This window comes from Zeus faber (genome assembly GCF_960531495.2).
Source record: "Zeus faber genome assembly, chromosome: 12".
In the NCBI taxonomy this organism is placed as follows: domain Eukaryota; kingdom Metazoa; phylum Chordata; class Actinopteri; order Zeiformes; family Zeidae; genus Zeus; species Zeus faber.
The window spans coordinates 30,060,592-30,083,789 of NC_137196.1; the positions used below are offsets into that span (position 1 = coordinate 30,060,592).

General features: G+C 46.9%; 1 protein-coding gene across 1 annotated transcript in view; it reads left to right on the forward strand.

Annotated features, from left to right (window-relative positions):
- LOC307238418 (partitioning defective 3 homolog) overlaps nt 1-23,198 on the forward strand; it is a gene marked incomplete at its 3' end in the record, with an annotated part of 153,843 nt that overhangs the window by 125,510 nt on the left and 5,135 nt on the right. Inside the window, 2 exon segments of the mRNA XM_080011387.1 lie at nt 12,811-12,934; nt 20,699-20,820. Coding sequence (XP_079867513.1) covers nt 12,811-12,934; nt 20,699-20,820 — 246 coding nt within the window.

Genomic DNA, 23,198 nt, shown 5'->3' on the forward strand with positions numbered 1-23,198 from the left:
GAGCAGCTGGGGCACTTCCTGCTGGGGGCGGGGGCCTGACCCTAAAAGGCTGCTGGCCTACATGGCGCTGTCAGGGCCCCCACTCAACTGTCTGACGGGACATCTTCAAATCCCGCTCAAAGAAGTACGGCATGGAAACGAGCTTTTGTGTTGCGAGATCCAAACTGCCGGGCCGCACCAACTCACCTCGTTGGGCTCCGGCAGAACGGACGCTCGGGGTCGATCACAGCGGGTTCCGCTCTGAAAGTGACGACGGTTCCGTTCTGAGAGCGGTCTCTTTTCGAGTCGCTGGATAAAAGGAGCCGTTCGGTTTCCCCGACTCCGGGTCGGTTTGTTGGTTGGTTTTCGGTGTGAGGCACGGGGAGCGAGGGAGGACTTCCTGAACAACGAGGGCAGGAAGAATCATTTTGTCTCTTGAGTTGGGAACAAGAAGAAAGAAGAAAGAAGAAACAGTCTTTATTTGTCACACGACACTCCACAACACATGCTTGCACACACACACACACATGCACATGCTTGATGGTGGCCGGTGAAATGGCTCCTCTGCTTTTAACCCATCCTGGCTTGTCCTTCCTCTGGGGGCACAGCCAGGAGCAGTGGGCAGCGTACGTGGACGCGCCCGGGGACCAGGTGATAAGTGTCCATCGCTGGTCAGACGATGATGGGTGCATGTTTTTGGGGGGGGTCCTTACTGACGTGAGGTGGAGGAAACCCCATGTGAGCACGGGGAGAACATGCAAACTCCACACAGAAAGGCTCCTGTTTTTTTGGAAGATAACCCGCCGGAGCACGGTGCCAACAGCGCCCCAGGCGGGAATCGAACCCAGGACCTTCTTGCTGTGAGGCAGCAGTGCACAAAATCATCGAATTCTGCCGAAACGATCCATTTTAGTGGAAAATGCAAAATGTGAATCAGTCAAATTCAACATAAATGACTCCAGACTCCAGAGTCATTTGCAAGATTTGTTCGTTATGAACAAATCATTCTGGAATCTTGAGTCACTAAATAAATAGGCCTCTCACACGCACGCTCCCCCTCACGTGCACACTCCCCCTCACGTGCACACTCCCCCTCACGTGGATGTTGCCTCTCACGTGCCCGCTCCCCCTGATGTGCACACTGCCTCTCATGTGCACGCTGCGGATTTAACTAATTGTCATTGCACAGAGTGCAAGTATTGAGGCAACCAAATGCATTTCTCTGCATTTCACATCCTAGTAACTGACGTAGCTAGGACATAGCAAGGACGTGCAGTGTCCCATTTGGTGCAATAAGGACACATGATACGTGTAATATTCATAAACCAGGAGCAGTGGCTGCATGTAACGGCGCCCGGGGAGCAGTTAGGGGGTTCAGTGTGTTGCTCAAGGACACATCAGCACGCTACCAGGAGGAGCTGGGGATCGAACCGGCAATGTTCCGATGACTAGACGACCTGCTCTACCTCCGGAGCCACTGCCCCTCTGACGTGCACGCCCCCCCTTGACGTGCACGCCCCCCCTTGACGTGCACGCTCCCCCTTGACGTGCACGCTCCCCCTTGACGTGCACGCTCCCCCTTGACGTGCACGCTCCCCCTTGACGTGCACGCTCCCCCTTGACGTGCACGCCTCCATGCCGTTACATTCCGGCCAAATCGTTACGACCTCTGTTTCCTCTCCCTCCGTCCCCTTTGAACGTTGTCGTGGCGACAACAGGCGAAACAAGGCGACTGATGGGTGTAAAGTGACCCCTACTGTGTGCGCGCGCGCACACACACACACACACACACACACACACACAGACACACACACACACACACACACTAATCAGAAACATTCTGGATGAAAGGAATCTCAATTAGCGCTCATTACCTGACATTTTCAAGATGTCCGCCCCCCCATTCTGATTAGAGCCAGACTCCTGCACACACACACACACAAAGACACATGCACACGCACACACACGTACACAAAGACACATGCACACGCACACACACACACACGTACACAAAGACACATGCACACGCGCGCGCGCAGACGCACGCACACACACACGCACACGCGCAGATGTGTGTGGAGATTCAAGGTCTCTAAACCTGAATTCCTCACGGGAATAAAAGGAAAAACTCTTCTGTTTAAACTTTTTATTTTGTTTGTTTTTTACCTAAAACTTTTTTTGGGTCAGTGCAAAAATAAAGTTTGTTTAAAATAACTATTTTAAATTATTAATTTATCTTTCAGTTCTTTTTAATAATATAAAAATATAAAATATTTTAAATGCATCACTAGTGTTTTTGTTTTGAGTAAAATTAATTTAATGATCTTTTATTACTTTTTTCACTTTAAATTCTTTCATTTTTTGAATTGTTATTTTAACTTTAATTTATTTTTCCTGGGAGGAGACAAAGTAAAATCCTCCTCATCCTGTCTTTCCTTTCCTCCTCTTCCCCGCGTGTCAAACTTTATTGGCCCGGCACGGCGCGAACACGGCGACAGGAAGTGATGGAAACAGGAAGTGGATGTGATTGATGGTTGATGGCGGGGAGGGGCTGATCAATAACCCGGCTGTTTGATTAGGACGATCACCACGACATCTGTGTCAGGGCGATCAATACCAGATCGATAGCGGACGTCTGTGTGGCCCTGGGGGGCCTCCCCAACTCATAAGACAACGTTCACATTTAGAAAATACATTTGAAGTGTTTATTAAAAATATGATCAGAAATAGTATAAATGATCAAATCTGTATTTTTATAAATTCATATTTTATTTCCAGAAAGATGTTTAATATCTAGATATTAAATATGCATTTTATTTTGGTGACGTTTATTTAAAAAATAAATGACAATATTAAACTTATTTAGAAGCTTAAATAGTTTGAAAGTTGATTTTCCTACGGAAGGTGAATACCCACAATGCACCCCTGCGGCTTCATGTCGTCTTATTCATTTTCCTCTCGTCTTGGTGGAGTCGTGGACCTGTCTGCGACCTATTGATCGCTGCCCCCCCGCCCCCCTCCAGGCCGCTGTTGGGACTCGGAGCCGCAGATCAATACGTGGTGCGCGGTCCCTCACACGGTCCTTTTAACACTTTGATTTCCTCTCTCTCACTCCACTCAGCGGGCGATCAATTTAACCAATCGCACTAACGACCCTCATCAATCATCTTCCGTAACGAGGGATCCCACCTCCGCATCCGTTCCATTGGCTGGTGGAGATTTGGGGGCGTGGCTTTGCAGGGGTTTCCAGGACGTCGGTCTGAGGCGTGAGGGTGACCACGAGCGTCCGTCGCTGCTCCACTTACTCCGTCTCTGTTTTAAGTACATTACTGAACCATTCAGACATTTAAAAACATCCTTTTAAGTTGGTCTTGTAAACATTTCCTGCACCTTCATTCTTATTTTCTTTCCTTAAATATTTAATAATGCGTTAAAAATAACGCATTATTAAATATTTTTTAGAGGAAAAAAACACTGAAAAAGAAATGACTTGTTTTCATTCTTAGTGACTTGTTTTTTTTAGAAATTAAGTAAAATATCGTATAAATATCTTTTGAGGAGCAGTTGCCTCTTTCTTCCTCTTCCTGTCGTTCCCGTCCAGCGTGACGCTTCCCACACGTATTGACGAGCCGCCGCTTAGACCCGGTTATTGATCGGTGATTTGTTTTCTTCAGTCACTGTCAGCCAGCGTCTGTTTCCGTAGCGACGCCACAACGAGGGAAGTCGATTATGAACTGGTCACTGTGTGTGTGAGTGTGTGTGCCTTGAGGGTTGCCGCGCTGATAGTTGTCGGGCTGAGGGCGTCCGCTTTGATGGTCGCTGGGCTGAGGGGTTGCCGCTTTGAGGGTTGGCAGGCTGAGGGTTGCCAGGTTGCCCGTGTGTAATTTTCCAGCTGAGTTCAATAAGAGCAGTGTGCAGCATGAGAAGCAATGCCGGCAGCCATCTTTAATGTGACATGTTGAGAAACACAGAGATAAAATAATATTAATCATAATTAATATATAATAATAATATATTAATATAATAATTAATATAATAATATATACTAATAATACATTTTATTCTTGTTGCTGCTCTCACACTCCAAAATGAAGGGAAAAAAAAAAAGCCAGAAAAGAGGCAGCACAATGCAAATACAATGGATGAAAAAACATGTAAAAAGTAAAAGGAACTTTTAACTTATAACTTTAGGAAATGAAAAAGATGAAAGTGCCGCTAATTTCATGAGAGCTTGAGTGTCGGCGCTGGTTTGTAATCAGAGCAGCAGCCGCTCGGCGCTAATCCCGCCGGCCTGCGCCCGTCTGCAGCCACTGATCGTCCTGGTTTTAGTCCAGTTTGGGGGCTTCGCCCTCCAGATAATCCACTGGACGAGGCCGTTCCCCTGGTTCTGTCCCGGGGAGGACGCTGTGTGTGCTGTGCCACTAACCCGCTGTCGTCTGTTTGGACCCGCTGCCACCTGGACGCTCAGTGACCGCACGCTCATCGCTGAAGGTACGACCTTCATTTCTTCCCGCCTCCACCCTTTCACCGCCCGTTTAGCGTTAGCCTCTGTAGCGTTAGCGTCTGTAGCGTCTCTCCCAGTGTTTCGGGACATTTGGCTTTCTAGCAACTGGCCCCGGTGCTGGGGTGTAGTTTAGGTGTAGAACCCCCCAAAATATACATCATGTGTTGTGTTTGGTTCCGGTCCAGTGTCATGAGGCCGCAGTGGAAAAGCCACGTTTATGCCCAAACTGCCGATGGACCGACGCGGTTCGATTCTCTCGCTGGTCCATCGTCTGTGTTTGTAGCAAAAGGAGACTGTGGAGGAACGGGAACGTCCCGGGAAATCACTGCAACTTGATTTGTTTTGTCTTGTTTTTGGGGTTTTTCTCTTCTCCACAGAATCTCTCACATCACCTCGTTTCCTTTTGTGCGTCATATGGACGCGATGACTCTCCAGGGTCACTGGAAGGTCACTGGGAGGTAACTGGAAGGTAACTGGCGATAGAATGGGTCCGGCCACGGGAGGGTCGCTGGTTCGATCCCCGGCTCCTCCTGGTAGCAGGGCCAGGTGCCTTTGAGCCAGAAAGCAAACCCCTAACCGCCTCCCCATGAGTCAAACTGAAGCCTCCTTTGGCTTCCTTCCGCCATCGGTCCCTGAACCGCTCCCCGGGCGCTAATGGAGCGTTTTCTTCTTCTATCCTCTGAGCTGAACGCTGCACAGGGAGGTGACGGCTCGATGGGGACTTTAATGACTGATCTGCAGACCGACCGGGCCTCTGAGGGCCCTTGACTTGTGTCTGGCCCCAGGCCACATGGAGGTCCCTCACACTTCAAAGCGCTTGGACACTGGACTGATGGTGACAGCCCCCCACCCCCACGCCACCCGTTTCCCATAATGCCTTATTTATGGCCGCCCCGGCTGGCTATAAAACCCTGCCGGTGGTGGAATCTGCCTGCGTGGGCTCCAGGAATGAATCTTCTCCCTGCCAGAGCGTAGCCTGACCCCCTCGGTACATGGAAGCAATGTTGAAGCCTGCGCCTCCTCAAATAATCTATTATAGCTGTATCCTCGCTAATGTGAGAGGCAAAAGACAGGAAGTGAGAGACTAAGGAAGTAGGAGACTATAAACAGGAAGTGAGAGACTAGAAACAGTAAGTGAGAGACTAGAAACAGAAAGTCATAGACTAGAACTGGGAAATAAGAGACTAGAAACAGGAAGCGAGAAACGGGAAGCGAGAGACTAGAAACGGGAATCCAGAAACGGGAAGTAAGGGACTAGAAACAGGAAGTGAGAGACTAGAAGCGGGAATCGAGAAACTAGAACCGGGAAGTAAGAGGCTAGAAACAGGAAGTAAGAGACTAGAACCGGGAAGTAAGAAACGGGAAGCGAGAGACTAGAAACGGGAGGTGACACTCCGCCTCCTTGTAAACGCCGCCGAATACGCCCCTGATCTCCCACCTTTCTCACTACGCAAGCGGTCAGGGTGGAGACCCCCATCGCCATGGCGACCTTACATCAGACCCCCACCGACCCCCCCCACTCCTCTCCCCCAGGTCTGGGGATGGTAATGGATCCTAATTTGACTCCGATTATGATTTATCAGGCGCTCCGAAAATGGAAGCTATTACAACTGGGGCTCCATCAGTCACCCCTGCTCCCTGTGACACGGAGCGAGAGGCGGAGGGAGGGAGGAGGGAGACGGATAGAGAGAGAGACAGGTAGAGAGAGAGAGAGGGAGAAGATGATGACGCCTCCCCCAGAACTTAGACAGCTCCAATTCGATTTGCCATTTCTCTCCCTCCCTCCCTCCCTCCACCCCCCACTCCATCACTCCACCTCAAAGATTAGGCCTGAAATTATCATCCAGCCGTAGAGATGGAGCTATCAGTCACGCCGCCCCAAAAAGCCTCTCCGGAATCCTAATTTGACCGCGCTTTATGAAGTACTCGGGGCTCTGGGTATGACCAATACTTTTACTCTAAATACTCTGAGTACGTCCTCCGCCGCGGCTCTTTTCTTCCCGCTTTGCACAATGTCCATTTTAAGCCGACACAGGAAGTGGAAGGAGAGACCGGACCAAAGTAAATGTCTTTTTAGAGCATAACTGAGGTACATGTATCTGAGTAAATAGAGCAGGTATCGGGTACGTGTCACTACATGTATCTTGTCCATTTGCCGTCAAACCTCAACCTTTCTCCGTTTTCCTTGAAACGCAGCGGCGCGGGTCTGGTTAACACCTGGAACGCAATGAATCACTGCAACAGATTGTCATGAGATTGAAAAGGAATCTGAATGAGTTTGCCATGATGACGTCACTTTAGTTCCCCAGTAAATAATAGACCAGGAAGGAGCGTTTGAGCCCGCACCTCTGTTTCAGCCACATTCATGCTCACGTAAGAGACTAGGAACAGGAAGTGAGAGACTAGAAACAGGAAGCACATGACTAGAAACTGCAAGTGAGAGACGAGAAACAGGAAGTAGGAGACAAGAAACAGGAAGTTAGGGACTAGAAACTGGAAGTGAGAGATGTGAATCAGGAAGTGAGAGACTAGAAATAGGAAGTTGGGGACTAGAAACTGGAGGTGAGACAGGAAGTTAAAGACTAGAAACAGGAAGGGAGAGACTAGAAACACAAAGTGAGGCACTAGAAACTGGAAGTGAGTGACTAGAAACAGGAAGTTAGGCACTAGAAACTAGAAAGTGTGAAGAGAGTGGAAGTCAAAAAAAACTAGAAACAGGAAGTGAGAGACCAGGAACAGGAAGCCAGGGACTAGAAACAGGACGTAAGAAGATGAAGCCCTTGTCGTGAGTTTGAATTCATTTGCGACAGAAACGTCTGTCCTTCCCCCGTAAAGAGGACGATCCCCAGCACCCACCCTACTCATAATTAAGGGGAATAATTGGCTGCGCGCCACAGCAGCTATCCCGCGCGTGACGGAGGAGAGCGCTCCATCACGCCCTGTTGCCTGGCGACCGTCTCCGCCGGCGACGGGACGCAGAGTCGCGCCGTTGCGTGCGCTCTGATTGGTCGCACCGCGGCGTCGCATCGGTCACCGTAAGTGCCTTCGTGTGACGGCACGACGAGCGGTGGAGCCAAGCAGAGTGATGGATGCTGCACCGGGGGGCGGGGGTCTGTGGGTGTGGGTGGGTGGGGTGTGTGTGGTGATCTGTGGGGGTCACCACACATACAGGGGGTTACGGTGGATGACAGGCTGAGTGACAGAACACAGGTGTGTTATACAACAATTAAGTGGGAGCAGAAAGGTTAGAGGCAAAGGTGTGTGTGTGTTTACTGTGTGTGTGTGTGTGTGTTTACTGTGTGTGTGTGTGCGTTTACTGTGTGTGTGTGTTTACTGTGTTTTACAGTGTGTGTGTGTGTGTTTACTGTGTTTTACAGTGTGTGTGTGTGTTTACTGTGTTTTACAGTGTGTGTGTGTGTTTACTGTGTGTGTGTGTTTACTGTGTGTGTGTGTGTGTTTACTGTGTGTGTGTGTGTGTTTTTAATGTGTGTGTTTACTGTGTGTGTGTGTGTGCGTGTGTGTGTTTACTGTGTGTGCGTTTACTGTGTGTGTGTGTGTGTTTACTGTGTTTTACAGTGTGTGTGTGTGTGTGTTTACTGTGTTTTACAGTGTGTGTGTGTGTGTTTACTGTGTTTTACAGTGTGTGTGTGTTTACTGTGTTTTACAGTGTGTGTGTTTACTGTGTTTTACAGTGTGTGTGTGTGTGTTTACTGTGTTTTACAGTGTGTGTGTGTTTACTGTGTTTTACAGTGTGTGTGTTTACTGTGTTTTACAGTGTGTGTGTGTTTACTGTGTTTTACAGTGTGTGTGTTTACTGTGTTTTACAGTGTGTGTGTTTACTGTGTTTTACAGTGTGTGTGTTTACTGTGTTTTACAGTGTGTGTGTTTACTGTGTTTTACAGTGTGTGTGTTTACTGTGTTTTACAGTGTGTGTGTGTTTACTGTGTGCTTTTACTGTATGTGTGTGCGTTTACTGTGTGTGTGTGTGTGTTTACTGTGTGTGTGTTTAGTGTGTTTTACAGTGTGTTGTTAGTCAGTGTGTGTTTATAGTATGTGTGTTTACTGTGTGTGTTTACAGTGTGCGTGTGTTTACTGTGTGTGTTTACAGTGTGTGTGTGTTTACTGTGTGTTTATAGTGTGTTTTACAGTGTTAGCAAAGTGAATTTTTTTTCGGTGAAGATCTTTTTTTTGTTTGTTTTTTGTTTTTGTTTTTTTTAATTGATTGGTCATCGCATTTTGCCTCTTCTCTGCAGCAGCATTTGACAGATGGAGCGCTAGACACGAGCCTCAATTAGCAAGGGCATCCACCCTCGCCCCCCGTAGCCACTCGATCGGCAGCGCTGGGTTATCGGCGTCGGCATCTCGGTCCATTCTTCAGGGCGGAGGAAGCTACTGAGGATGTTGTGATAAGACGCTGTGGCAGCGCCGTGTTAAATAAACATCCAGCCGCGTGGAGATACCGCCGTCTCCCTGAAAGCACCGGAGCCTCATCAAACCTCCGATTCAAGCACCGCGTTTTTCATTCAAAACTCTGATTATCGTGAAGGAAGGATTGTCGGCCAACGCGGCTGACATCACGCCGATATGGCAGAGGGCGCCGTGGACGTCCGGGGCTGAATTGTAAATGTCATTTCCTGCGAATCGGTGTCGTGTCAATTTTCCCGACGCCAAAAGGTTCCGTTTTGATTGACGTCGTCGGTGGGTTGGAGTCTGCTCCGCTCCCACCGCCGCTCCCGGCCGAGGTGGAGGTGGCTCCTCTCAAAATGCCCAAACCCGACCCGTTCTCCGTATGGGTTCCGCAATAGTGGCTCGAAATGCTCGTCTCTGCGTCAGCCCGGCCGACGGCTGCAAGTACGGCAGCAGTCCAGGCCTCCGAGCGGTGGGAGTCCACTGGACGCGTTGGAGCGGCGTACGGGGCGTGGCCCTCAAACGTCCCGGGTACGTCGGTATTAAGAGGAGTTTTGGAAACAACGGCGATTTGTCTTTTTTTTTCTTTTTTAAACACGTGTTGGCTGACACAGTGACGCGTGGCGGGGTCCGCCAGACAGACACAGTGGAGGAGACGCAGACGGAACCTCCTTGTCAAACCAAAGCCGCTTACAACCGCCCCGGATCGAGGTGTCCAGTCGGAAAATATCAACCTGGGACGGGCGTGTCCCTTTTTGTTACGGACTTCTCTTCAGACGCTCTCTCCTCTCCTTCCACACTGTCCCTGGCACCTCCCCTCCAAACAGATCATCTTATGTACATTATAATAATGCGCTTGTACACACACACACACACACACACACACACACACACACACACACACACACATACACATACATACATATACAGACACAGTGTTTGTTGTTTGTATGTAAAGGCTGTTGATCAGACAGCAGCTGTAGTCTCTGCTACAATGTTGATTGATATAAAAACATTTCTACGTTGTTTAATCTTGTGTGGAAACGGCTCCGCAGCCGAAAAACAAATGGACCCCATCCAAAAATAGACACATGTGGCCCCTGGAGCCTCGGCGGTGCATTGACATGAGTTTAATAGGAAGCAGCACTTAGGGTGCACCGCACCGCACTGCACCCCTACCCTACGCATCCGGTGGACTTCTACCGCGAGGCCCCTGAACGCCTGCCCCATGTCAGGCCCCTAAACGTCTGCTTCTGTTTTAGGCCCCTGAACGTCTGCTTCTGTGTCAGGCCCCTGAATGACAGCTTCTGTGTTAGGCCCTTGACCGTCTGCTTCTGTGTCAGGCCCCTGAACGTCTGCTTCTTTGTTAGGCCCTTGACCGTCTGCTTCTGTGTTAGGCCCCTGAACGACGCCTGCCCTTGTGCCCATACACAGCCTGGTCCAGAGGGCGGGGCCCGCAGGCACGGGGAGAGCATCCTCTGTACATGGGGCCATTCACTTGTAATCCGCAGTATTATGGCTCTGCCAGGTCAGCTTCCTCTGGCACTTTCTGTCCGCGGCCCCTGCAGGGACCCCTGTGCAGCCTTTGCATTCGCGGCCGCCTGCGCGAGCACCGCGTGTTGATTACACACATTTGAGTATTTTTCGAGCTTATAGAGCTTGTGCGTAATCACCGGTTGTCATGACATTTCACTGCATATATGTACGACCATATGTGTATGTATGTGACAAATAATCTCTTGAAATTGAACTTGAACATTCGGCCCCTGGAGGCGGTGTCATTGTCACTGCGTTTCTGGAAGCACCGGGGCCCAATCCTCTCAGCGGGAGGCAGACGCTTGAGTGGAATGTTCTGCTCTGATCTCCAAGCTGCTTCTCTTTTCTCACCGTGGGGTGGTCACTGTGGCAGAGGGCGATGCTGAGGCCACCGCCCTGCCCTGCCACGCAACGCCACACTCTGCCCTGCCACGCCACGCCACACCCTGCCTCGCCACACCCTGCCACGCCACGCCACGCCCTGCCGCGCCACACCCTGCCACGCCACGCCACACCCTGCCACGCCACGCCCTGCCACGCCACACCCTGCCTCGCCACACCCTGCCTCGCCACACCCTGCCTCGCCACACCCTGCCTCGCCACACCCTGCCACGCCACGCCACACCCTGCCACTTCACGCCACACCCTGCCACGCCACGCCCTGCCACGCCACACCCTGCCACGCCACGCCACACCCTGCCACGCCACGCCACACCCTGCCACGCCACACCCTGCCACGCCACGCCACACCCTGCCACGCCACACCCTGCCACGCCACGCCACACCCTGCCACGCCACGCCACACCCTGCCACGCCACACCCTGCCACGCCACACCCTGCCACGCCACGCCACACCCTGCCACGCCACACCCTGCCACGCCACGCCACACCCTGCCACGCCACACCCTGCCATGCCACACCCTGCCACGCCATGCCACACCCTGCCTCGCCACACCCTGCCACACCACGCCACACCCTGCCACGCCACACCCTGCCACGCCACACCCTGCCACGCCACGCCACACCCTGCCACGCCACACCCTGCCACGCCACACCCTGCCACGCCACGCCACACCCTGCCACGCCACGCCACGCCCTGCCACGCCACGCCACACCCTGCCACGCCACGCCACGCCCGGCCACGCCACGCCCTGCCACGCCACACCCTGCCTGACCCCGCCGCGATGCATCTCTGAACAGGAAGTGGCTGAACCGCACCGGCAGGTTTCAGTCCTTGTCCGACTTGGACGTCGTTTGAACCTGACATGGAGGACGCCATCTTGGCTGTCAGTGGCGTCACCGGCAGCCTGGTCAGGGCGCAGCCGGCAACGTCCCAGCCCCAAAGAGGCCTCATCTGCAGCTGGCACTAGTCTCTCTCCCTCCCTCCCCCTTTATTCCAGGCGTCTTCATCATTCTCTGAATTAAATTGATGTTTTCATCATGTTTCCATAACTTGACTCAAACACAGAATCCTTTTCCTTCCTCCTTCTCCGTTTTAAACCACTTTCACTGAAACTGGTTTGTGTCCCAGCGACTTCGCAACAACATTTTATTTGAAGGTGAATACACAACAGTAACAAATAGTACAAACGTCAGCGTTAAATGTTCCTCATTTACACATTTACGGTTCCAGTTGTTGCTTTTTGGGATCTTTTCGTTCCAGTGCTTGACCTTTGACCTGTGAAGGCATTTTCCCAGTTCCTGTATTAGTCGTTATTTTGGTTATTTTCGGGGGGAAATGATGAATGCGGTGATTTATTTCTGTTTTGATGTTTCCCAGACCCTCCGGTTCAGGTGACCCACTCTCTGGCTCGGGGGCCCTCTGGTGGCCCGGGGTCGCGGGGTGGGCGCTTGCGTCTCGGGATTTTGTGTGACAGGACATGACAGGAAACAGCAGAATAACAAGAGATGCTGAATTAAACGAGGCTACGCTAACCTTTGCTACGCTAACCTATGCTACGCAAACCTTTGCTACGCTAACCTATGCTATGCTAACCTATGCTAGTCCTTTGTTCCCCCTTCTGAATAAAACATGTGTGGAGCGTTCCCTGTGATCCGGATCGCCTCCAGACCCGCCCTGCACAGCATCACTGGAGGAGACGGTGCTAGATTTGAGAGGGTGGATGGATGGATGGATGGATGGATGGATGGATGGATGGATAAATGGGTGTGTGGATGGATGGATGGATAGATGGGTGGATGGATGGATAAATGGGTGTGTGGACGGATGGATGGATAGCACCAACCCACCATTTAACCCCCCCCCCCCGCCCCACACATGGCTCTTGGATCCAGGTCACTTGTTCACAGTGGATCCCTGGCACTCACCCATCTCTCTTTTCCTCCCTCTCTCCATCTCTCCCTCCACCCTCCTCCACCCCCAGTAGCCGACTAGCCCCTAGCAACCACGACCGGATACAGCGGCTGAGGCAGGAGTTCCAGGAGGCACAGAGCGTCCCCGAAGACCCCGACGACCGCAGGAGGACCTACAGCTTTGAGCAGCCATGGGTGAGTGTCTAACACCCCAAAGTCCAATCACTCACCCACCCTCCATCCACCCATCCCCCCATCCACCCATCCATCCGTCCCTCCATCCACCCATCCAAGGAGGAGGAGGAGCTGAACTGGGAACTTTGAAAAAAGCCCCAACTTCCCCCTGAGGAGAGTTTTCTGGAGCTGAACGTCACTAACCAACCAACAAACACCGCCCGCCTTGCCCCGCCCGCCTTGCCCCGCCCCACCCCCTTGAGGAGAATACTAACATTGTGTGCGGAGCTAACCGCCACTAACTGCACTCCCCGGTGGCCGGGCGTCCAGAGCTGTGATGCGTTTCCCCCCCCCCCCCTCCCCTCTGGGCGTCGCCTCTGGGCTTCCTGTGTAGCTCCTCCGCCCACCTGCATGCAGGAGCACCTCCACCGCTAACTCCGCCTGCCCGCTCCACTTAACCTCCGCCCCGTGCCGTCCGCCGGTCAGGTGGCTCTCGTGGCGCCGCCCCCTTGGACCCGTCGGTCTTGGACTCCTCCTCCGGTTGGGGGCGGGGCCTCCTCCTCCCTCCGCTTCGGACGTTGCCATTCGACAGTTTTTTGGGTTTTTTTGTGTGTTTTTTGTTGCGTTTTCTTTGTTTGCTCCGTTCCATTTGGTGCTGGGATGGCTGCAGGTTAATGAGCACAATCTGAAGCAATGTCAAGCAATAACAGCGAACAAATGTGGCGCGCCTTCCGAGCCACGGCTGATGAAATGTAATGACATGATTTTTAGATTTTTTCTTTTATGCTTCCTGGCTCCTTTCTCCACTTTTTATTTTCCCTCTTCATAATTGCTCCTGATTACACATCCAACCCGAAGCGTGCTGCTGGGTGTTTGAAAGTGGAGGAGGTGGATGTAATCTCTTTGATCTCTTTGAATTGAAAGAAGACTGCGTCGTCCTCTTGACCCGTTTGTCACAACCGCTGCGTTTTAAAAAGCCTTTCCTGGTCGATCTGTACAAATCTGTGTCTTTCTCCCACTTTTTGAAGCCTCTGGACTAAAAACTCAAATACATTTTTTTAATCATGTTTTTTTTTTCCTTTGTCTAAAATTTGTGCAAAACCGAGGAAAAACCCGACGGCTGTTTTTAACCAAACATCAGATGAATCCACCCAAGTGTTTTTATCGCTGCGGAAAAACCCCAAAATAAAAACTTTCTCTTTGTCGCCGTTTGTTTCCCAGCGAGTCGTGTGGAGCGAAGTGGTGCATCGTGGGAAACGGCGGGGGGGGCGTGGCTTCCCTTTGTGGGGATGGAGAGCGGCGCCGCGTTGGCTCCGTCTGTTCAGGTGGAAACGGTAGAAAACAATATAATAAAGTCAAAGAAGCAGAGAACGAGGCTCTGCTCATCCTCTTCTGGTCCAGAATAAAAATAAATAAATAGAAAAGAGATTCACACAGAATATGAATCATAATCATATATCATAAAACACTAAAATATTTATGACTTACGGTCTTTCCATTTATCACAACAGCCTGTGTCTAGAAATCTGTCGTTAGAATACATTAAATCATTTCATTTAATGTTACAAATAAAGAATTATTTAAAATAACTCAATCTAAAATGTAAATTGCCCAAAACACACATGAAAAATTTAAAATATCTAAAAACATACGGAACCAAACGCACGCCAGAAGATTTTGTTTTGGGGGGGAAAGCGAGTTTAAAGGGCGACTTGAGGGAGAGCGGCCTCAATGGGGCGATTGCGATAGATTCTCCCAGAACGGGATCAGTTTGTAAGAAAGCGATCGATAACGATGAATGGGATCGATCGTTCCAATCATCCAATATTAAAAATAAGGTTTAGGTAAAAAAAAAACAACAAAAAAAAAAATCACTTTTCCTTTTTGGGTTCTGATTGAGCTGAAGCCGTTGAACCTTGCGCTGAGCCCAGCAGGGCATTGTGGGTAATGTGGTGCAGTTCCATCACGGTGGCGCTGTTGGTTATTCCTGTTTCCACTTTAATTCCCGTTTATTTTAATGTTTCATTTTCTCCGGCGTCCATCTTGGCGAGCGCTTTATCCGCTCCCCTCATTCACCCTCTGGCAGCAGTTATTTCCTTTCTTTCCCTAATCCAAAAATATGGAATTATTTCCTGAATACGTCCCCAACCCCCACCCCGCATCCAATTGGCCGCCAGCCTTGTCGCCGTGGCAACCTGCCCGGCAACACCAATCAATCCGGGACGCGACGAGCGCTCGTCCCTGGATGCGAGATGTGAGCTAATAACACATGAAGGATTCAACATTGAAGTGATAAATAACAATGAACAGAACATAAAGGACTTGACCAGGTCCGTGTTAAACATTAGAAACAAAACAAATATTGATCAGAATTAGACCTTTAAACTTCTCTTTCTGTTTTAATGTGGTTTTAACTCGGGCGTCTGGGGCGTCGCTCCGCCAGAACCCGGTGTCTGCAGGTTTCCCATTGTACTGCCGGTGTACTGACAGTGTACTGCCAGTACAGCGTCAGTTCGGCCCAAGTGAAAACGTCTTCAGATGTTTTCAAAAGCTCTGAAACTGGCTTTAAACACTTTGGAAACTTGGAAAAACCAAAACTGAATCTTTAAATCCTGAATTCCTGCTTTGTTTCCAACAATGGAAACCAAAAAAGGTCAAATAATTCATTAAAAAAAAAAAAAATTGCTAAGATGCCAAAAAAAAGCTTAATAAAAACCAATAAAAGAAATGTGACCCACGGCATACTTTTGGGTCGTTTGGCGGCTTTCGAGTTTTTATTTTTTTTGCATCATTTGAAAGTGGAGAATCAGAGCTTCCAAATCAAGCAAATATTTTTAACGCTATGACTTTAATGACAACGAACAACCTTAATGACAACGGTGTGGCAAACTGTGTTTCTGAGATAATCACCTTCCAATTTTTACCCACACCAGCTTCATTCAGCTCCCACAATGCAAAGGGGGTTGGAGGACCAACAAAGCCTCATGGCTACTTTACACACTGCTGAATGGGCCAATCACCAACAGCTCAACAACACAACTGCTTTTGTTTTTTAAAAAAAGCTTTTATTTAACAGTAAGAATATAAATGTTTTATAAAAGTGGAATTATTTTGGAGTTTAAAAGTACGGTCAACACAACAAAATGTAGAGTCTGTCAATATTATGAGTCTCAGAAAATCTGAAATCTGAAAATCTGTCAACAACCTCAACGGACTTCATCACGTCATCAACTTCTCCCGTTATAACAACAATGGACGTATCGTCGGTCTCCTCCGGTTGTTCTTGAAAACATTCAGTTTCATCATCACATTTAGTTTGAAATCCGCTGTTTGAAATGTTCTCCAAGTCCAGAGTAATATCACATTCAGTGTCGCTGTCGTTCACGGTTTAACATTTTTCTACTATTTATAAATCAAACTCGGTTTTGAAAATATGTTGAGAGATTAAAAAAAAAAAACACAAAGGAACACAAATCTGGAAAAATCTAATTTTCCTTCCATAAAGGTTTTTTCAACTTATTTGGCTGCTCCTGGCCATTTTAGAAATGCGCAAGACGACGAGTTTTGCTGCGGTGGGTTACAAATAGCAAAAATAATATTAAAAACAAAACTAGGCAAATAAATATAGCAACATAAACAGAACATGTGCAGTGTGATTCTTTGATTCAGTGGTGCTGTCAAATCTAAATATAGATGTTTATACAATACATACGTATAGAATATTAAAAGCATGGATGTGCAGGTTGTCACGAAGAGGAACAGTCACCATAGCGACCACAAACGAGTGATTTCCTGAACGGGAGTGGGACTGGATGAGTGGGCAGAGAGGTGAACGGGTTGATGAAAGGCTTCAGGCTGCGCTGAGTGGGCGTGGCCGTCGTTTTAAGGCGAAAAGCTTGAGGCTTCTGCCGCCAAAGTGGGATATTTGGTATCGTTTCCATTTGGACCGACGCTCCCATTAACACCCACTAACATCCCTCCATCCCGCCTGAGCGCCATAACACTTCCTGCCGGCATGACCTCACTTCCTGTCTGTCTGTCTGCCCCCTCACCCCCCGTGTCCACCCGGCGGGGGGCAGGTAAGGCGTGTCCTCTAGGTGAGTACGTCTCCGTCCGTCCCTCCAGGAAGTCATGGTTTGCGACCATGAGTGTCTTATTTTGGTATGCAAACGTATCTCCACCGTCTGAAAGTTTTACGACTGGAACCAAAGAAGAAGTATTTATTAGATGTATTATTATTATTAGTATTATTATTATTATTATTATTATTAATAATAATATTATTAATTGTAGTATTGTTATCAATTTTTATTGTTATTATTTTCTTATTTATTATTAATATTATTGTTTTTATTGTTATTATTTAACTCGTCGTCCATGGTTCTTTATATTTAGAAACTACTAGTACTATTACAGTATTATTAGTTCAGACAGTATTAGAATACTTCCAGTTGTCACATTTGCAGAATGTGGATTGTCACAGGAAGTGATGAAAAACACATTTTGCTCTTGCACTTCCCTCAATTCTTCTGGAAAAAACTAAAATGTTGTGAAGTTATTTAAACAGATACAGTATTTAAACTTTTCCATCTTTAAAAATATACATATGTAGTTTTTTTTACTTTTTAAATCTGCTGCAAAATCAACCATATTTAGTCGCAACAATCACAAAAAATCCTGGAGCGACTGTTCAGTGTGTGTGTGTGTGTGTGTGTGTGTGTGTGTGTGTGAGTGTTTCTGTGTGTGTGTGTGTTTCAGTGTGTGTGTGTGTGTTTCAGTGTGTGTGTGTGTGTGTGTGTTTCTGTGTGTGTGTGTGTGTGTTTCTGTGTGTGTGTGTGTGTGTGTGTGTTTCTGTGTGTGTGTGTGTGTGTGTTTCTGTGTGTGTGTGTGTGTGTTTCTGTTTCAGTGTTTCCCTGTGTGTGTTTCTGTGTGTGAGTGTGTGTGTGTGTGTGTTTCAGTGTGTGAGTGTTTCTGTGTGCGAGTGTGTGTGTGTTTCTGTGAGTGTGTGTTTCAGTGTGTGTGTGTTTCTATGTGTGTGTGTGTGTGTTTCAGTGTGTGTGTGTTTCTGTGTGTGTGTGTGTGTGTGTGTTTCTGTGTGTGTGTGTTTCAGTGTGTGTGTGTGTTTCAGTGTGTGTGTGTTTCTGTGTGTGTGTTTCAGTGTGTGTGTGTTTCTGTGTGTGTGTGTTTCAGTGTGTTTCTGTGTGTGAGTGTGTTTCTGTGTGTGTTTCTGTATGTGTGTGTTTCAGTGTGTGTGTGTTTCTGTGTGTGTGTGTTTCTGTGTGTGTGTGTTTCTGTGTGTGTGTGTTTCTGTGTGTGTGTGTTTCAGTGTGTGTGTGTTTCAGTGTGTGCGTGTGTGTGTTTCAGTGTGTGAGTGTTTCTGTGTGTGAGTGTGTTTCTGTGTGTGAGTGTTTCTGTGTGTGTTTCAGTGTGTGCGTGTGTGTTTCAGTGTGTGAGTGTTTCAGTGTGTGTGTGTGTTTCTGTGTGTGTGTGTTTCAGTGTGTTTCTGTGTGTGAGTGTGTTTCTGTGTGTGAGTGTTTCTGTGTGTGTGTGTGTGTTTCAGTGTGTGTGTGTTTCTGTGTGTGTTTGTTTCAGTGTGTGTGTGTTTCAGTGTGTGTGTGTTTCTGTGTGTGTGTGTGTTTCAGTGTGTGTGTGTGTTTCAGTGTGTGAGTGTTTCTGTGTGTGAGTGTGTTTCTGTGTGTGAGTGTTTCTGTGTGTGTTTCAGTGTGAGTGTTTCTGTGTGTGAGTGTGTTTCTGTGTGTGTGTTTCTGTGTGTGTGTGTGTTTCAGTGTGTGCGTGTGTGTTTCAGTGTGTGAGTGTTTCTGTGTGTGAGTGTGTGTGTGTTTCTGTGTGTGTGTGTGTGTTTCTGTGTGTGTGTTTCTGTGTGTGTGTGTTTCAGTGTGTGTGTGTGTGTGTTTCTGTGTGTGTGTGTGTTTCAGTGTGTGTGTGTGTGTTTCTGTGTGTGTGTGTTTCAGTGTGTGCGTGTGTGTGTTTCAGTGTGTGAGTGTTTCTGTGTGTGTGTGTGTGTTTCAGTGTGTGCGTGTGTGTTTCAGTGTGTGAGTGTTTCTGTGTGTGAGTGTGTTTCTGTGTGTGTGTGTGTGTTTCTGTGTGTGAGTGTGTTTCTGTGTGTGTGTGTGTGTGTGTTTCAGTGTGTGTGAGTGTGTTTCTGTGTGTGAGTGTGTTTCTGTGTGTGTTTCTGTGTGTGTTTGTGTGTGTTTCAGTGTGTGTGAGTGTGTTTCTGTGTGTGAGTGTGTTTCTGTGTGTGTGTGTGTGTTTCTGTGTGTGTGTGTGTTTCAGTGTGTGTGTGTTTTTTAAATCAACCTTTTTTGTGCTGGAGACGCCATCTTGGAAAAAAAGACGTTCTTCCTGACATTATTATTCTATCCACACAGTGAAGGTGTGAATAGAATAATCCTTCCCTCTCAAAATAATGAAATGTTGTTTTATGGAGTTTAATAAGAAGCTGACTCCAGAGCAGCGCAGGGAATATAAAATGTTTTTTTTTTACTTTCATCTGAATATTTCACACTGACTCGGCGCTCCAGCGCAGAAGGAACCTGCAGTTTCTAAATGTTTGCATTAAATAATAATAATTATTATAATAATAATAATAATAATAATCTGTGGTTCTCTGCTGTTCAACATGTTGTTATTTACAGTGTGGTCAGATGGTTCTACTGTTATTACATTTAATAACTACAGAACATTTAAAAGAAACATTAAATTCTATCGTTATTGTCGATTTAGTCATGCATATTATTATTATTTTTATTTTATTTGTGATGATAGATTGTGAGTTAAAACATCTTCCAATTCTGAGACGGCGATTTAGTTAATTTAATTGAATAGATTTTGGAAATTATTTCAGAAATTAATATTTCAGAACCACAATAGACAAGATAAGATGGACAGATGGACAGAGATAGATCGATGGATGGATGATTGATAGAAGGGTAGATGGATGGATGGATGTATAGATGATGGAAGGATGGGTGGATTGATAGATGATGGATGGATGGATGGATGGATGTATAGATGATGGAAGGATGGGTGGATTGATAGATGATGGATGGATGGATAATGGATGGATGGATGGATGGATAATGGATGGATGGATGGATAATGGATGGATGGATGGATGGATAATGGATGGATGGATGGATAATGGGTGGATGCTGGATGGATAATGGGTGGATGATGGATGGATGGGTGATGGATGGATGGATAATGGGTGGATGATGGGTGGATGATGGATGGATGGATAATGGGTGGATGATGGATGATCGATAGGTGATGGGGGATGGATGGAAGGATGATGGATGGAAGGATGGTGGATGGATAGATGGATGATGGATAGGTGATGGATGGATGGATGTATGGATGGGTGATGGATGGATGATGACTAGGTGATGGATGGATGGATGGATGATGGATGGAAGGATAGTGGATGGATAGATGGATGATGGATAGGTGATGGATGGATGGATGTATGGATGGGTGAAGGATGTATGGATGGGTGATGGATGGATGATGGATAGGTGATGGATGGATGGATGATGGATGGAAGGAGAGTGGATGGATAGATGGATGATGGATAGGTGATGGATGGATGGATGTATGGATGGGTGATGGATGGATGATGGATAGGTGATGGATGGATGGATGGGTGATTGATGGATGGAAGGTTGATGGATGGATGGATGGATGGATGATGACTAGGTGATGGATGGATGGATGATGGATGGATGGTGGATGGGCTTCCGCTCTGACCTCCTCTTCCTCCTCCAGCCTGCAGGGGGGGCTGTTCCAGGACGTCACTCCGTCTCCGTCGAGGTCCAGATGCAGAGACAGAGACAGGAGGAGAGAGACGCCTTCACCCAGAGCCAGAGACAGTACAGCTCCCTGCCCCGGTGAGACATCCCATAATACCACTAACCCAGAGAGAGACAATAATCATTTATAATATTACATATAATAATAATTATTATAACAATAAGAAATATAATAATACACACAATAATAATACATATAATAATAATACATATAATAATAATGATAATAATATATACAATAATAATCATATATTTAACAATACATATAATACTACATTTTAAAATACATATAATAATAGTAAATATAATAATAATAATAATAAATATACCTCTTGAATCCTTGAATAATAATAATACAAATAATAACAATAATACATATAATATAATAAATATAGCTGAAGGCAGCAATACACGGGGTCCAGCTTATTTATTTAGGTACATGTTACGGATATTATGGAAGAACTTGTCAATACTTAAAACTTTTCATTCAAATCTGCTTTGTTCATCTGTAAGAAACTTTATACAAGAAGTTTCTTTCAAACAAACATTTACGTTTTACTTTAAAGCAAACTTCGTCATCGTGAAAACGCACCTTGTTGTGTGTGAGTGCATGTGCAGCCTCAGTGACGGGAGGTGACGTTGGGTCAGCGTGGCATCAATGTTGACGTATTTACGTAGGTTTACGATAGAAGTCGAACTTCTGTCATTTTAGTGTTGATTTTTTTTCCTTGAATAACATTTGAATTACATTTAAATTTCATTTTCATAGTTACGTTTCCATAAGATACGAAAGAAGTTGTGGTATATCTGCGAGTACTTTGTATTGGACGGCTTCCATTTTTCCGATACCTCGCTGGATCTTGAACGCATCACTCAGTCATACATTCGAGTGGATTCGACTCGATGTGGCGACAAGTTCTCGTGGATGCTGTTTTTCATATTTTTATTTATCCGGCAAATTAATTTGGACCAAAGAGACAAAATATCAACTAAACAGATCTACTGACATCTACCAGGTAAGAAAGTACATAAATATACACACACGCTTAGTTTGTATCTCTAACCACTACAAAGTGACCGAGTCCACACCGTACACTGGACACGGTCCAATGTATATTCAGAATCAGAACGTGTACATTTATATGAAATAATATGATGACATCACAGAGCTTCTTTCTCTAAGTCTCATCTCCTTCATTTTGTTTATGAACGGTGGTGTGGCGTCCAGCAGAACCAGCTCAATATTTGGCTCAAATTTCTTCCAATTTCTGCTCGGTACGTGGATGGATTTGGATGAAAGTTGAACCACGAGCCGTTTGTGACACAGCGGTTCCAGCGACACCTCGACCGTCTTCGTAGCTTCTGCCGTTCTTCTGTTTCAATCCTTTTAGATTTCAAAATTTTTAATTGTCCCGGAACAACAAGCAGAATGTATTTAATGAAAATATGAAATGAACCATGAGGTGTCACACGTCCCAGCCCTGTCCTGGACTGTTTGGCACCCAGGCATCACACCCACAACATGAAGTTTGTCATTTTATTTTAATTTTTTATTTTAAATAAATTAATACAAAACTGGAAAACCTATATTAATAATACATAATAATAGAAATATATAATGTAATAACTCCTGAGAATGGGAAACAAAGCGCTTCACAGCAGATGAAAGAGCAGCCTCTCAAGTCACATCACATCAAAATCACTTGAAAATATGAAATGAACAATAAATAAAATATTATAAAGTTTGATTCAAGCTTTCAGGAACTTCAGACGGTGTGTGTGTGTGTGTGTGTGTGTGTGTGTGTGTGTGTGTGTGTGTGTGTGTGTGTGTGTGTGTGTGTGTGTGTGTGTGTGTGTGTGTGTGTGTGTGTGTGTGTGTGTGTGTGTGTGTGTTTTCTATGACACCAATGACATCAAGAAATCCCAAATCACTGATCCAGATTGGGGCGGTTTCTCTCACACTCACAGGGGGTTGGACACATTAGCTCCTAAAACAAGAGACGTGATCGCTCTCATCTCCCATAATGCAATTCCCTTTGATCGGCATGATCTGTCTGTTGTTCCAGGAAGTGTGTGTGTGTGTGTGTGTGTGTGTGTGTGTGTGTGTGTGTGTGTGTGTGTGTGTGTGTGTGTGTGTGTGTGTGTGTGTGTGTGTGTGTGTGTGTGTGTGTGTGTGTGTGTGCTTTCTATGACACTAATGACATCAAGAAATCCCAAATCACCGTGTTGGGGGGGGGGGGGGGGGGGGGGGGGGTTCATCTGAAACAGCCACAGTCTGAATAATAATCATAATAATAATAGACGTTTAATAATTAGAAATGAGACGCATCCAGTCCATGTGTAACCTTTGACATTATTCATAAATATTAATATTTAATATTATTTATATTTTTCTTCTGCTCAGTTCACACAAAAATCTATTTGATAGAAAAAGAAAAGAGAAACTACAAGAAGGA